The 11,801-nt window shown below is 55.4% G+C and overlaps 1 protein-coding gene across 2 annotated transcripts in view; it reads left to right on the forward strand.

Annotated features, from left to right (window-relative positions):
* The first annotated feature begins 6,335 nt into the window (after nucleotides 1–6,335).
* POLR2E (RNA polymerase II, I and III subunit E) overlaps nucleotides 6,336–11,801 on the forward strand; it is a 7,422-nt gene continuing 1,956 nt past the window's right edge. Inside the window, exons 1-4 of one of the 2 annotated variants that reach the window (XM_017514463.2) lie at nucleotides 6,470–6,593; nucleotides 8,250–8,424; nucleotides 10,114–10,229; nucleotides 11,043–11,123. In XM_017514463.2, the coding sequence (XP_017369952.1) occupies nucleotides 6,537–6,593; nucleotides 8,250–8,424; nucleotides 10,114–10,229; nucleotides 11,043–11,123 (429 nt within the window). In that variant the 5' untranslated portion in view covers nucleotides 6,470–6,536. Of the gene's footprint in view, nucleotides 6,594–8,249; nucleotides 8,425–10,113; nucleotides 10,230–11,042; nucleotides 11,124–11,801 lie in introns of both variants that reach the window. The other variant, XM_017514466.2, reaches the window with a different exon arrangement.

Consider the following 11,801-nt stretch of genomic DNA (forward strand, 5'->3'; position numbering starts at 1 on the left):
GCCCCTCAAAGTGCTGGGATTACAGGCGTGAACCACTGCACCTGGCCTCATTTTTCCTTTTCGTGGCTGAGAAATATTCCAGTGTGTGGAGGGATCACATTGTGTTTACTCATATGTGGATGGACATCGGAGTTGTTTTCACCTTTTGAGTTTGTAAAGCTGTACAAGTGTTTGTGTGGGTGTATGTTTTCGTTTCTCTTGGGCCTTGTGACTAGAAGTGGAATTGCTGAATCATATGGTGACTCTGTGTAACAGTTTGAAGATCCACGCGACTGTTTGCTTTCTTTTTTTTTTCTTTTTTTTTGAGACGGAGTCTTGTTCTGTTGCCAGAGCTGGAGTGCAGTGGCCCGATCTCGCCTCACTGCAACCTCTGCCTCCCGGGTTCAAGCAATTCTCCTGCCTCAGCCTCCCGAGTAGCTGGGACTACAGGCGTGCGCCACCACACCCAGCTAATTTTTTTGTATTTCAGTAGAGACAGGGTTTCACCATGTTGGCCAGGATGGTCTCGAGCTCCCGACCTTGTGATCCAACTGCCTGTGATCCACCGTGCCTGGCCAGCAATTTTCTTTTTCTTTCCTTCTCTTCTCTTCTTCCTTTTTTCTTTTTGGATGGAATTTTGCTCTTGTTGCCCAGGTGCAAGCTCAGCTCACTGCAATCTTCACCGCCCAGGTTCAAGTGATTCTCCTGCCTCAGCCTCCCGAGTACCTGGGACTACAGGCGCACATCACCATGTCTAGCTAATTTTTCTCAGCCCACTCCAATCTCCACCTTCTGGGCTCAAGTGATTCTCCTGCCTTAGCCTCCCAAGTAGCTGGGGTTACAGGTGTACACCGCCACATCTACGTAATTTTGTATTTTTAGGAGAGTTGGGGTTTCAGTGTGTTGCCCGGGCTGGTCTTGAACTCCTGACCTCAGATGATCTGCCCACCTCGGCCTGCAAAAGTGCTTGGATTGTAGGTGTGAGCCACCGTTCCCAGCCGACCAGACTGTTTTCTAGAGTAGCTGCATCTTCTTACATTCTCACCCGCCCCGTGTGTGGATCACGCGTGACTTCTGGGCCTCTGGCTTGGGCCCAGCCTCTCTTAATCCAGCTCTGCCCCGGGATTTGCAGGTCACTACTGGATCTTGACTCCAGCAACCCAGATGCCCTTTCTTGTGCTGTAAAATCCACTTGTGAGCCCTGTCCATCTTCTGAGCCCCCGTGTGCCCGCGCCACCTCTCCAATTCCTCTCCTTCCTGAAATCTGCCCTGCCAGGCACTGCTGGCCCCCTTCCCTGAGTCACAAGCTGTGTCTCCCGGGCTAATCCTTAATCCTCAGGTGGCCTTGGCGGCCTGGTGGCATCACACAGCCACTCCTCCCTGTGCCCCTAGACACCTCCCCACAGGGTTTCCAGGACACCTGGCAACCTCCTGCCCTTTATCCTATTTACGGAGCACCCGTGTAGCGCCCATGCCAGGCGCTGCTATGTGTACATTGCAGTTGTTAGCCGATTACCCTGTGAAGTGGGTGCCGTTCCTGTCCCTGTGTTACAAGGCAGGGGAGAGGGCGGCACAGAGAGGTTCAGTAAGGTGCCTCGAGGTCACACAGCCAGGTCTACAGCACGGGGCTGCCCCAGTGTCAGTGCTGAGTCTTCCTCCCCTCCTGCTGCCCCCTCCTCCCCTTCCCCTGACCTCTGACCCTGAGTGGGGCTGGACTCACTCCCCCGGACTCTGCTCTGCTCCCAGGACCCGGTCCAGGCTCCTGGCTCTAATCTCTACCATGTGTCCACCTTGGCTGCACGTCTATCTACCCCCCAGAACCTTGATGAACTCCAGAGCCCATCCCCACCTACACGCCCCTTCCCGCTGGTCACAGGGACGGCGTTGTTCCCTCTTCTCCCTGCTTGTCTCGCCCTGTGGCAAGAAAGCCCTCCCCTGGCTTAAATTCTGCAACCCTGTGAGCTCTGCCTTCACAACACGCGCAGACCCACTCTGTGCTCGCCCTCGCCTACTCGGAGCCGCTCCCACCTCTGGCCAGTTTGCCTCCCCGGGCCCTCCCTGGTCTCTCCCTTCTGCGCTGGCTCCCGAGAGTTATTTCCTAACACCGCAGCTCCAAACATTTCACCCTGATCAGCAAGGCCTCAGGGGACCGGACCCACTGTGTCCTCCGACCTCTCCTGCCCTGTCCCCACCAGCAGCACTGCAGGTGAGGTGCCGCCTCAGGGCCCCACCCTGGCTGTGCTGTGCGCCACGCTTCTTCTCTCTCCTCCTCGGGGTTTTGTTTTCTGTTTGTTTTCAGACAGCGTGCTGCTCTGTCGCCCAGGCTGGAGTGCAGTGGCACAATCACAGCTCACTGCAGCCGCGACCTCCTTGGGTAAGCCATCCTAGAGCTGCCCACCGCAGCCTCCTGAGTAACTGGGACTACAGGTGCGCCCCACCACGCCCAGTTAATTTTTAAATCTTTTGTAGAAATGAGGTCTTCCAGCTGGGCGTGGTGGCTCACACCTATCATCCCAACACTCTGGGAGGCTGAGCCAGGTGGATCACAAGGTCAGGAGTTCAAGACTAGCCTGGCCAAGATGGTGAAACCCCGTCTCTACTAAAAATACAAAAAACTTAGCTGGGCATGATGATGGGTACCTGTAATCCCAGCTACTCAGGAGGCTGAGGCAGAGAATTGCTTAAACCCGGGAGGCGGAGGTTGCAGTGACCCGAGATTACGCCATTGCATTCCAGCCTGGGTGACAGAGCAAGACTCTGTCTCAAAAATAAATAAATAAATAAATCATAAAAGAAATGGAGTCTTATTATGTTGCCCAGGCTGGTCTCGAACTGCTGGCCTCAAGGTGAGAGATAAAAGTTAGGTAGTTAGGGCCGGGCGTGGTGGCTCACGCCTGTAATGCCAGCACTGTGGGAGGCCGAGGCGGGTGGATCACGAGGTCAAGAGATCGAGACTATCCTGGTCAACATGGTGAAACCCCGTCTCTACTAAAAATACAAAAAACTTAGCTGGGCATGATGATGGGTACCTGTAATCCCAGCTACTCAGGAGGCTGAGGCAGAGAATTGCTTAAACCCGGGAGGCGGAGGTTGCAGTGACCCGAGATTACGCCATTGCATTCCAGCCTGGGTGACAGAGCAAGACTCTGTCTCAAAAATAAATAAATAAATAAATCATAAAAGAAATGGAGTCTTATTATGTTGCCCAGGCTGGTCTCGAACTGCTGGCCTCAAGGTGAGAGATAAAAGTTAGGTAGTTAGGGCCGGGCGCGGTGGCTCACGCCTGTAATGCCAGCACTGTGGGAGGCCGAGGCGGGTGGATCACAAGGTCAAGAGATCCAGACCATCCTGGTCAACATGGTGAAACCCCGTCTCTACTAAAAATACAAAAAACTTAGCTGGGCATGATGATGGGTACCTGTAATCCCAGCTACTCAGGAGGCTGAGGCAGAGAATTGCTTAAACCCGGGAGGCGGAGGTTGCAGTGACCCGAGATTACGCCATTGCATTCCAGCCTGGGTGACAGAGCAAGACTCCGTTTCCAAAAAAAAAAAAAAAAAAAAGTTAGGTACTTAGATAATGTTGGAAATAGATGCTCAGTGCCACAAAGAAAAATTAGCCCTGAGATAAAGGATCTTTCAGCAACGCAAATTGTACTTCCTGGACTGCAGGAGGGGTTCCCTCACTAGCCATCGTGCCACGAGAGTGCAATGAACAAAGGAAAACCCACAAATGTGTCCCTTATGCGTTTGGGGTCCTCCTTACTGCTGTGTCTGATCTCGGTTGGCTGGAGCCAGACCTTGCAATTAAACTAAAACCCTAATGGACGGTACAGTCCAGCCCCACAGGGTCCCGTGAGTCCCTCTCTGCTGGTGTGGAGATGAGAAACTGTGGAAATAAAAGATACAAGACACCAAGAAAGAGAAGACAGTTTGCTCCCAGGGTCCGCTGCCAACCAAGCGCAGAGTCCGGCAGTGGCCCCGAGTGCCTGGACGCTCTGATTTTTACTGAGTACAAAGCGGGCGGCAGGACAGGTAGGATGAGGTAATGGTGGTCAGTGACAGGGTCAGGTACATCACGTGTCCTGGAGACAGGGGCCCAAGACGTTGAAGAAGCCAGTGGAGGAGAAAACCTGAGGCGTCAGCATTTTTTTCAAACTTGTCCAGAAATAACAAGGTCACGAAGATTTATGTGACTATTACCGATTCTTACCTGCTGAGAAAAAGAGGAACCAGGTGCAGAAGCAGAACTTGACAGTAGCCACGGAATGTGGCCACTGCAGCACAGCATCACATACAGACAAAAGTCCATGGATGTCTGTGGGCCTCCCTGACAGCCTCTAGGCCTCCCACAAGAGTTTGTAAGAGCAGAGTTTTCTCCTCATTCCCCCGAGGAAGGAGATGTCTTGGCCATCTTGAACATCTCCTTCCTTGGCTGGCTAAACAGTGGGCGCTTTCACAGCCGAGGGGCCCTCCACCAGCCCTTCTGTGGACGTGACAGAAGACTTAGGGCATCTTGCCTTAGGGTCACCTCTTTTCCAATGCCACTTCAGTCACATACGTCTTGACCTGAGACTTATCAGTAAGATTAAAGATTATATGATTATATGTCTATGATTACATATCAATAGCTATCTGATTATTTTACGATTATATATAGGAATAACTATGTTACAATTGAAGTATTGAAATTCGAGATTAAATTAACACCAAGACAAACGTATGCCAAATTGCAGGGTCTTTATTATTGCCGGCGACCACAGAGGACTCACGTCTCTCCAACCTGTGGCGTCGAACTCAGGGAGAGCAGGGTTTTTAAGCTGAAAAACCACATCCTGGTTTTAGGACCCAGAGGGTGAGGAGTGGGGATGGGGATGAAGGGCTTCAGGCATTCTGAGGGCTAGTGGATTCTGTAAATCACCTCCCGGGCGGAGAGGAAGGTGAGGGGGGCTCCGGACATGCCAAGGGCCAGGGGACTTTTGTCACTCCGATTGTTACTTAGGTGGTTTACAGAAGTCAAGATAAACGTTAGTTTACACATTGTCTGGGTAGTGGTGGAAGTCACAGATCTTAGTTCCTTATTACAAGTCACAGGGGCCAAGATGGCATTAGCCTGGGCCGCTTATTCTGGTACTGATAAGAAAAGGTAAGCAGCTTTACATAGTGGGCATTTTTCAGAGCAAACTGGCAACTTTATTTACAGAAGCCAAACACAGCTTTATCTTATAAAATGGCATTGCTCAGGTTCTGTCTCTAGGCCAGCTACAGCACAATATCACAAAATATCTCTAATTCTTTTCTAATTCTATGTTTATATGAGAACATGCTAAGGCTTCAGACCCTTGCCTCAGCTCTTGTGGGGTTCCCCTCTACAGCTAACAACTTAAAACTTCTGAACAGGTAAAAGCAATGGAGAGCTGGGACATGCCTGTGAGCACATCCAGCACAGATATCTTGGTTAAAGTACAAGGACATAGGATGTACTAATTGCCTAGAAGTATGTCTTAGCTAACACCTGCATAGGATAGAGCTTAACAGAGTTATTAACACGCTTATGATTTATTTATTTTTTTATTTTTCAGACGGAGTTTCGCTCTTGTTACCCAGGCTGGAGTGCAATGGCGCGATCTTGGCTCACCACAACCTCTGCCTCCTGGGTTCAGGCAATTCTCCTGCCTCAGCCTCCCGAGAAGCTGGGACTACAGGTGTGCGCCACCACAACCAGCTAATTTTTGTATTTTTAGTAGAGACAGGATTTCACCTTGTTGACCGGGATGATCTCGATCTCTTGACCTCGTGATCCACCCGCCGCGGCCTCCCAAAGTGCTGGGATGACAGGCGTGAGCCACCACGCCCAGCCCTGATTTGTTATTTGACAGGAAAGGAAACTTTAGAAAGGAACCCTTCTACTTCCCACTGTTGGAAATAGATGCTCGGTGCTGCAAAGAAAAATTAGCACTCAGACAAAGGATCTTTCAGCAATGCAATTTTTACTTCCTGGACTGCAGGAAGGGTACTCTAGAGATATGCCTAGTTCTACCCAAGACTCTCAGTTATCCATCTAAAGGAGGGACACTTCATTGCCATTGCACAGGTAGGGAAACAAGCTCAATGGCACTAAAGGGGACACGGGCTGGAGACAACAAAGAGAACCCTGAATAGTTTGGTGTACAAATATTCGCCCCTAGGGGCTGAGCTGCCCCTTGGTCCCATCTAGGCCTCAGTTTCCCCACCTACACTTCAGCCCCGCTTCCTGGGATTCTAAACTGCTGCCCCAAGGTGGGAGTTGAACGGAAACTACAACTCCCGAGAGGCCGAGCGGCCAAAGACACGTGAGAGCCGCGAAGCGAGAGTCTCGTGCAGCCAACTGTCGCGCTCGTACGGTTCGGGTTGCCCTTGGCGCTGCCGGTCCCAGATGTTGCTGCAGTCAGGCCTTCGCGGAAGGCAGCCCAGCTCCGGGCGGGGTAAAGCGGAGGGGACCTGACTGGGATTTGGCGCAGGCGCATTCCGCGCGAGACCTCACTAGCGCATGCGTAGGGGGTGCGAGTGGCGACCGCCATGGACGACGAGGAGGAGACGTACCGGCTCTGGAAAATCCGCAAGACCATCATGCAGGTCAGCCGCGCGCCGGACAGCTGTTTAGAACCGTGGGGTGGGGGCCGGGGGCGCAAGTGGTGGGTGTAGGGGCACGAGGTGGGGTCGAGCTCGGCGTCTGCGCGTAGTCCCGTCGGAGCAGCAGCGATGAAGGGCCGGGCGGACACGGGAGGCCTCGAGGCCGCCGGGGTTCTCGGGCGCTGGGCCCGACCTGAGCCGGCAGCGGGGAGGGGGATTTCTGGACGTTTGGGCGCGGGGCTTAGGGGCGGGCGGGCGGCTCGGGCCTGGTGCCGCGCGCGTGGCGGCGGGAGGAGGAGGAAGGGGCGAGCGGGGAGGAAGACGGGGTGGGGGCGCCCCCGGACCCTGCCCTGCGCTGTGATTCAGCGGCGCCTTTTGTCTTTGCGTCCTGACCCCCCCCCCCGGAGTCTCAGCATCCGAGGGTGGCGGAGGTGGCGGTTGGGAAGCAGCGACCGAGCTGGGGCTTGCGATGGGGACGTGGAGCCCGGAACCCGTGCCTTGGGGTCTGGGGCAGCTGGAGGCCGCTGGGCTCAGCCGGGTTTGGAAGCCGGGCGCTTCAGAGTCCTGCGTCAGCCTCGGGGGCCGCTTCAGAGCCTTTGCTTCGTCTTGCCTCCGCAGCCATTGCCCTTGTCCTCAGCCAAGCCCCCTGCAGCCTGATTCTCCTTCCTCCGGGCCTCAAACACTGAGCCTGTAGTTCTGTTTCCGTCATTGTCTTTTTTATTTTTATTTTTATTTATTTTTTTGGGACGGTGTTTTGCTCTTGTACCCAGGCTGGAGGGCAGTAACGCGGTGTCGGCCCACTGCAGCCTCCACGTCCCGGGTTCAAGCGATTCTCCTGCCTCAGCGTCCCGAGTACCGAGATTACAGGCACCTGTCACCACCCCTGGCGAATTGTTTTTGTATTTTTAGTAGAGGCGGGGTTTCAGCGTGTTGGCCAGGCTGGCCTGCAACTCCCGACTTCAGGTGATCTGACCGCCTGGCCTCCCAAAGTGCTGGGATTACAGGCGTGAGCCACAGCACCCGGCCCCTTGTCTTTTTTTTTTTTTTTTTTTTTTTTTTTTCTCCTCCAAAAGGGACAGGGTCTTCCTCTGTCTTCCAGGCTGCAGTGCAGTGCTGCAGTCATAGCTCGCTGCATCCTCGAATTCCTGGCCTTAAGCAGTCCTCCTGCCTCAGCCTCCCTCAGCACTGAGATCACAGTTCTGAGCCCCCGAACCCGGCCTCCGCCCCTCCCCACCCCCCTTTAGGGTAGCTCTGAAAAGTGGTCTGGAGGGCTGTGGTTGCCAGGTTTGTTCCCTGCCAGGTTCCTGTGAGGCTGGACTGGACACCTGCAGGCCTCTCAGGATCACACTGGCCCCATCCTGTGGTGTGGCTCTGGGGGCAGGGTGGCTGTCACCGGGCACACATGAGGGTTCAGCGTTCTGTCCTCTGCAGCAGCTGCAGGTCTGACTTCTGGGTCATGAGATCTAGCCCCCTTCCTCCGTCTGCCCTGCGGTCAGCTGGTTTGTTTTTTTTTTGTTTAAATAAAGGCAGGGTTTCACCATGTTGGTCAGGCTGGTCTTGAACTCCCGACCTCAGGTGAACACCCGCCTTGGCCTCCAAAGTGCTTGGATTACAGGCGTGAGCCACCGCGCCTGGCCAGCTGGCTCTTTCTTTCTGCAGCTATGCCATGACCGTGGCTACTTAGTGACCCAGGACGAGCTTGACCAGACACTGGAGGAGTTCAAAGCCCAGTTTGGGGACAAGCCGAGCGAGGGGCGGCCGCGCCGCACTGACCTCACCGTGCTGGTGGCACACAACGATGACCCCACCGACCAGATGTTTGTGTTCTTTCCAGGTGAGCAGCGCCGGCTGAGGAGCCAGCCGCCAGCACCCGCCTCCTGCCCAGCTCCTGTCTCTCTGCCCAGTGTGGGAGGAAGGCTCCCCTCCTCTTCCTCGCTTGGGGTGTTGCTGTTGACCTCTGAGCACTCTCATGCAGCATCTTTCCAGTTTCCCTCTTATCGGTCCCCTTCTCTGTTCCCTGACCGTTTCCTCCAACCAGGATCGTCACGCGGGCCTCCCCACTTGCCCCAGCCCCCTATGACCTTTGAAGTATTTGTGTCCCTCCTCTCCCTCATCCTGGCCACTGGGTGCACTTCCAGCTTCTTGGCCTGGTCTAGGAGGCCCTATCCAGGTCAGAGCAGCCTCCTTGTGAGCTGTGGCCCTGCCCCCACTAACCCACCCCAGCCCAGTCCTCTGCACCCCATCCCCCTCCCTGTCAGCGTCTGCTCTTTGTTCCTCAAGACTCTGCTGGGGCCTCTTTTCCCGGGTCCCCTGGGACACTTGGTGTCAGCACCTGCTCTGTGGAAGTCTCCCCACCTGTCTTTCTCCCCAGTGTGGCTCTAAAGCCCTCCGAGGTTGGGGGATGAGAGAGCCTTCGGTGCACAGCCCAGCACCTAGAATCAGTGCGGAGACGGAGCGTGTCTGCTTAGCGGACCTGGTGAAGTTGTTTTTTTTTTTTTTTTTTTTTTTTTTTTTTAAACAGAGTCTTACTCAGTCACCCGGGCTCAACCTCTGCCTCCTGGGTTCCAGCAGTTCTCTTGGGTCAGCCACCCTAGTAGCTGGGATTACAGGCACCTGTCACCACATCCGGCTCATTTTGTATTTTTAATAGAGACAGGGTTTCTCTATGTTGGTCAGGCTGGTCTTGAACTCCCCACTTCAGGTGATCCACATGCCTTGGCCTCCGAAAGTGCTGGGATTACAGGTGTGAGCCAGTGCACCCTGCTTTTTTTTTTTTTTTCCCCCCCTCTTTTTTGAGATGGAGCGTTGCTGTCACCCAGGCTGGAGTGTGTAGTGGAGCAGTCTCAGCTCACTGCACCCTCCACTGCTGGGGTTTAAATGATTCTCCCACCTCAGTCTGTCAAGAAGCTATGATTGCAGGCATACACCATTTCAGCTGGCTAGTTTTTTTTTTGTATTACGAGAGACAGGGTTTTGCCATGTTGGCTAGGGTAGTCTTGAATTTCTGGCCTCAATTGATCCACCTGCCTCGGCCTCCCAAAGGGCTGGGATTACAGGAGTGAGTCAGTGTGCGCGGCCTTCAGTGACACTTCTTAAAGAGAGTGTCCTGGGGTGTGAGGTGTGCTTGTTGGAGAGGTTGGTGCCGAGTCACCTGCCTCCCCAGAAGTGCCCGGGGTGGGAGCCAATCAGTGTCAAAGGTGCCTTACTCCCTGGTCACTGGGTGACTGAGGGGTGTCAGGGCCGTGTTCTCCTGTCCTAGTCTCTTGGTGAATGGGAGGTATCAGTCCTCTCTTCCCTGGTCCTAGGATTCTGCAACTCAGGCCACGTTTTGCACACGTGGAAACTGAGGCCCAAGTAGGAGAAGCACCTGTGCTGAGTGGAGCTGGGACTCAGGTGTTCTCTGCTGAGGGGGCTGGGACTCAGGTGTTCTCCGCTGAGGGGGCTGGAACCAGGTGCTCTGGGTCCACGTGGGCAAGGGCCGAGAGGGCCCAGAGTGGTACAGGCCGGTGTACTCTGTCCACAGAGGAGCCCAAGGTGGGCATCAAGACCATCAAGGTGTACTGCCAGCGCATGCAGGAGGAGAACATCACCCGGGCCCTCATCGTGGTGCAGCAGGGGATGACGCCCTCCGCCAAGCAGGTGGGCGCCGCACCAGCCTCTCACCCTCCCCAGCCTCCCCTGGGCGGTGCCAACAGGTGGCCCACATGCCTTGGGCCACGCCAGCCAGGGTGCCCTGGAGGATGTGGCTGATGTCCGGCCAGCCCCAACTGTTTCCCACCCTGTCCATGGGCCACAGTGCTGAACCCCAGCCCCATCCCAGGCAGCCGCCATCCTTCCCTGGCTCTCAGGAGGGCATCAGAGCAGAGGGCACCATGCCTCTCTCTCCAGCTCCTGTGGGCTCCAGTCCTTGGCCTGGTGCGCCCTCCAAGACCCGGAGACGCTTTGTTTTGAGCTGATGTCCAGGGGGATGTGCTGAGGAGGCCTGGCACGGGTTCCCCAGGGCCCATCGTGTTCCCCATCTGTCTGTTGGACACTCCTGAGCCTCCATGTCCCGTCTGTCGGGCACCGTGAGCCAGGCTGCCACACTGGGACAGGCAGTCGGTGGAGCAGCTTGGTCTCTGGCCCACAGGGCTTTGGGTTCACGAAGCCACATAAAGCAGCGCCTGTGTATTGGGAAGAGGTCGCTGTGCCCACCCTGAGGCCTGCCCATGGAAGCGTCTGACGGGTGGAAACAGCCTCGTCACTGCTTGTGACAGGAGGCCCTTGGGATGAGTGGAGAGGCCGGGGAGGGGTGGGCTCTTGAGGGCCTCTGGGCTGGCGGTGGGGATTCTGATGTACGACATGGGTGTGTTGTGGAGGCACATGAGTAAGCCGCCTGTAGCCTGAGGCAGGAAATGGAGTTGGGGTTGTCGGGGCCCCTCCTGGCCATGTCTGAGTCTCTCTCTCTTGCAGTCCCTGGTTGACATGGCGCCCAAGTACATCCTGGAGCAGTTTCTGCAGCAGGAGCTGCTCATCAACATCACAGAGCACGAGGTGGGTGCCCTGCCCCGGAGCCCCACCTGTGGGGGTGCGGAGATACAGGATTTGCAGGTGACCTCCTAGGAAGATGTGGGTTACGGGGCCCAGGGGCTGGCACTCCTGCTAGCGTGTGGAAGGCAGGGTCCTCAAAGGGTGGCCCTGTGGCCGAACCTGAGAACTTCCTGGAAGTGCAGGCTCCCGCTGGGCTCGGCAACTCAGGCCTGTAATCCCAGCACTTGGGGCAGCCAAGGTGGGTGGATCACAAGGTCAGGAGTTCAAGACCAGCCTGGCCAAGATGGTGAAATCTCATCTCTACTAAAAATACAAAAAATTAGCCGGGCGTGGTGGCACACACCTGTAATCTCAGCTCCTCTCGAAGCTGAGGCAGAGAATTGCTTGAACCCGAGAGGAGGAGGTTGCAGTGAGCTGAGATCTCGCCACTGCACTCCAGCCTGGATGACAGAGCAGAGCTCTGTCTCAGGGAAAAAAAAGAAAACGCAGGGTCCCAGGCCTGCCCTGGCCTATGGAACAGGGACTTTGGTGGGTGCAGAGGGACCCTAGTGCCACCGACCCAGCAGGAGTCTCAGAAGGAGGTGACAGTGCCCCAGCCCATCTACTTCAGAAGCTCCAGGAGCTGTGGCCCTGCAGACTTCACCCCCGCTTGTGGAGCCGGGGTGGGGTGGGGTGGGGTGG

The sequence above is a fragment of the Cebus imitator genome, unplaced genomic scaffold (genome assembly GCF_001604975.1).
Source record: "Cebus imitator isolate Cc_AM_T3 unplaced genomic scaffold, Cebus_imitator-1.0 Scaffold524, whole genome shotgun sequence".
Lineage (NCBI taxonomy): Eukaryota > Metazoa > Chordata > Mammalia > Primates > Cebidae > Cebus > Cebus imitator.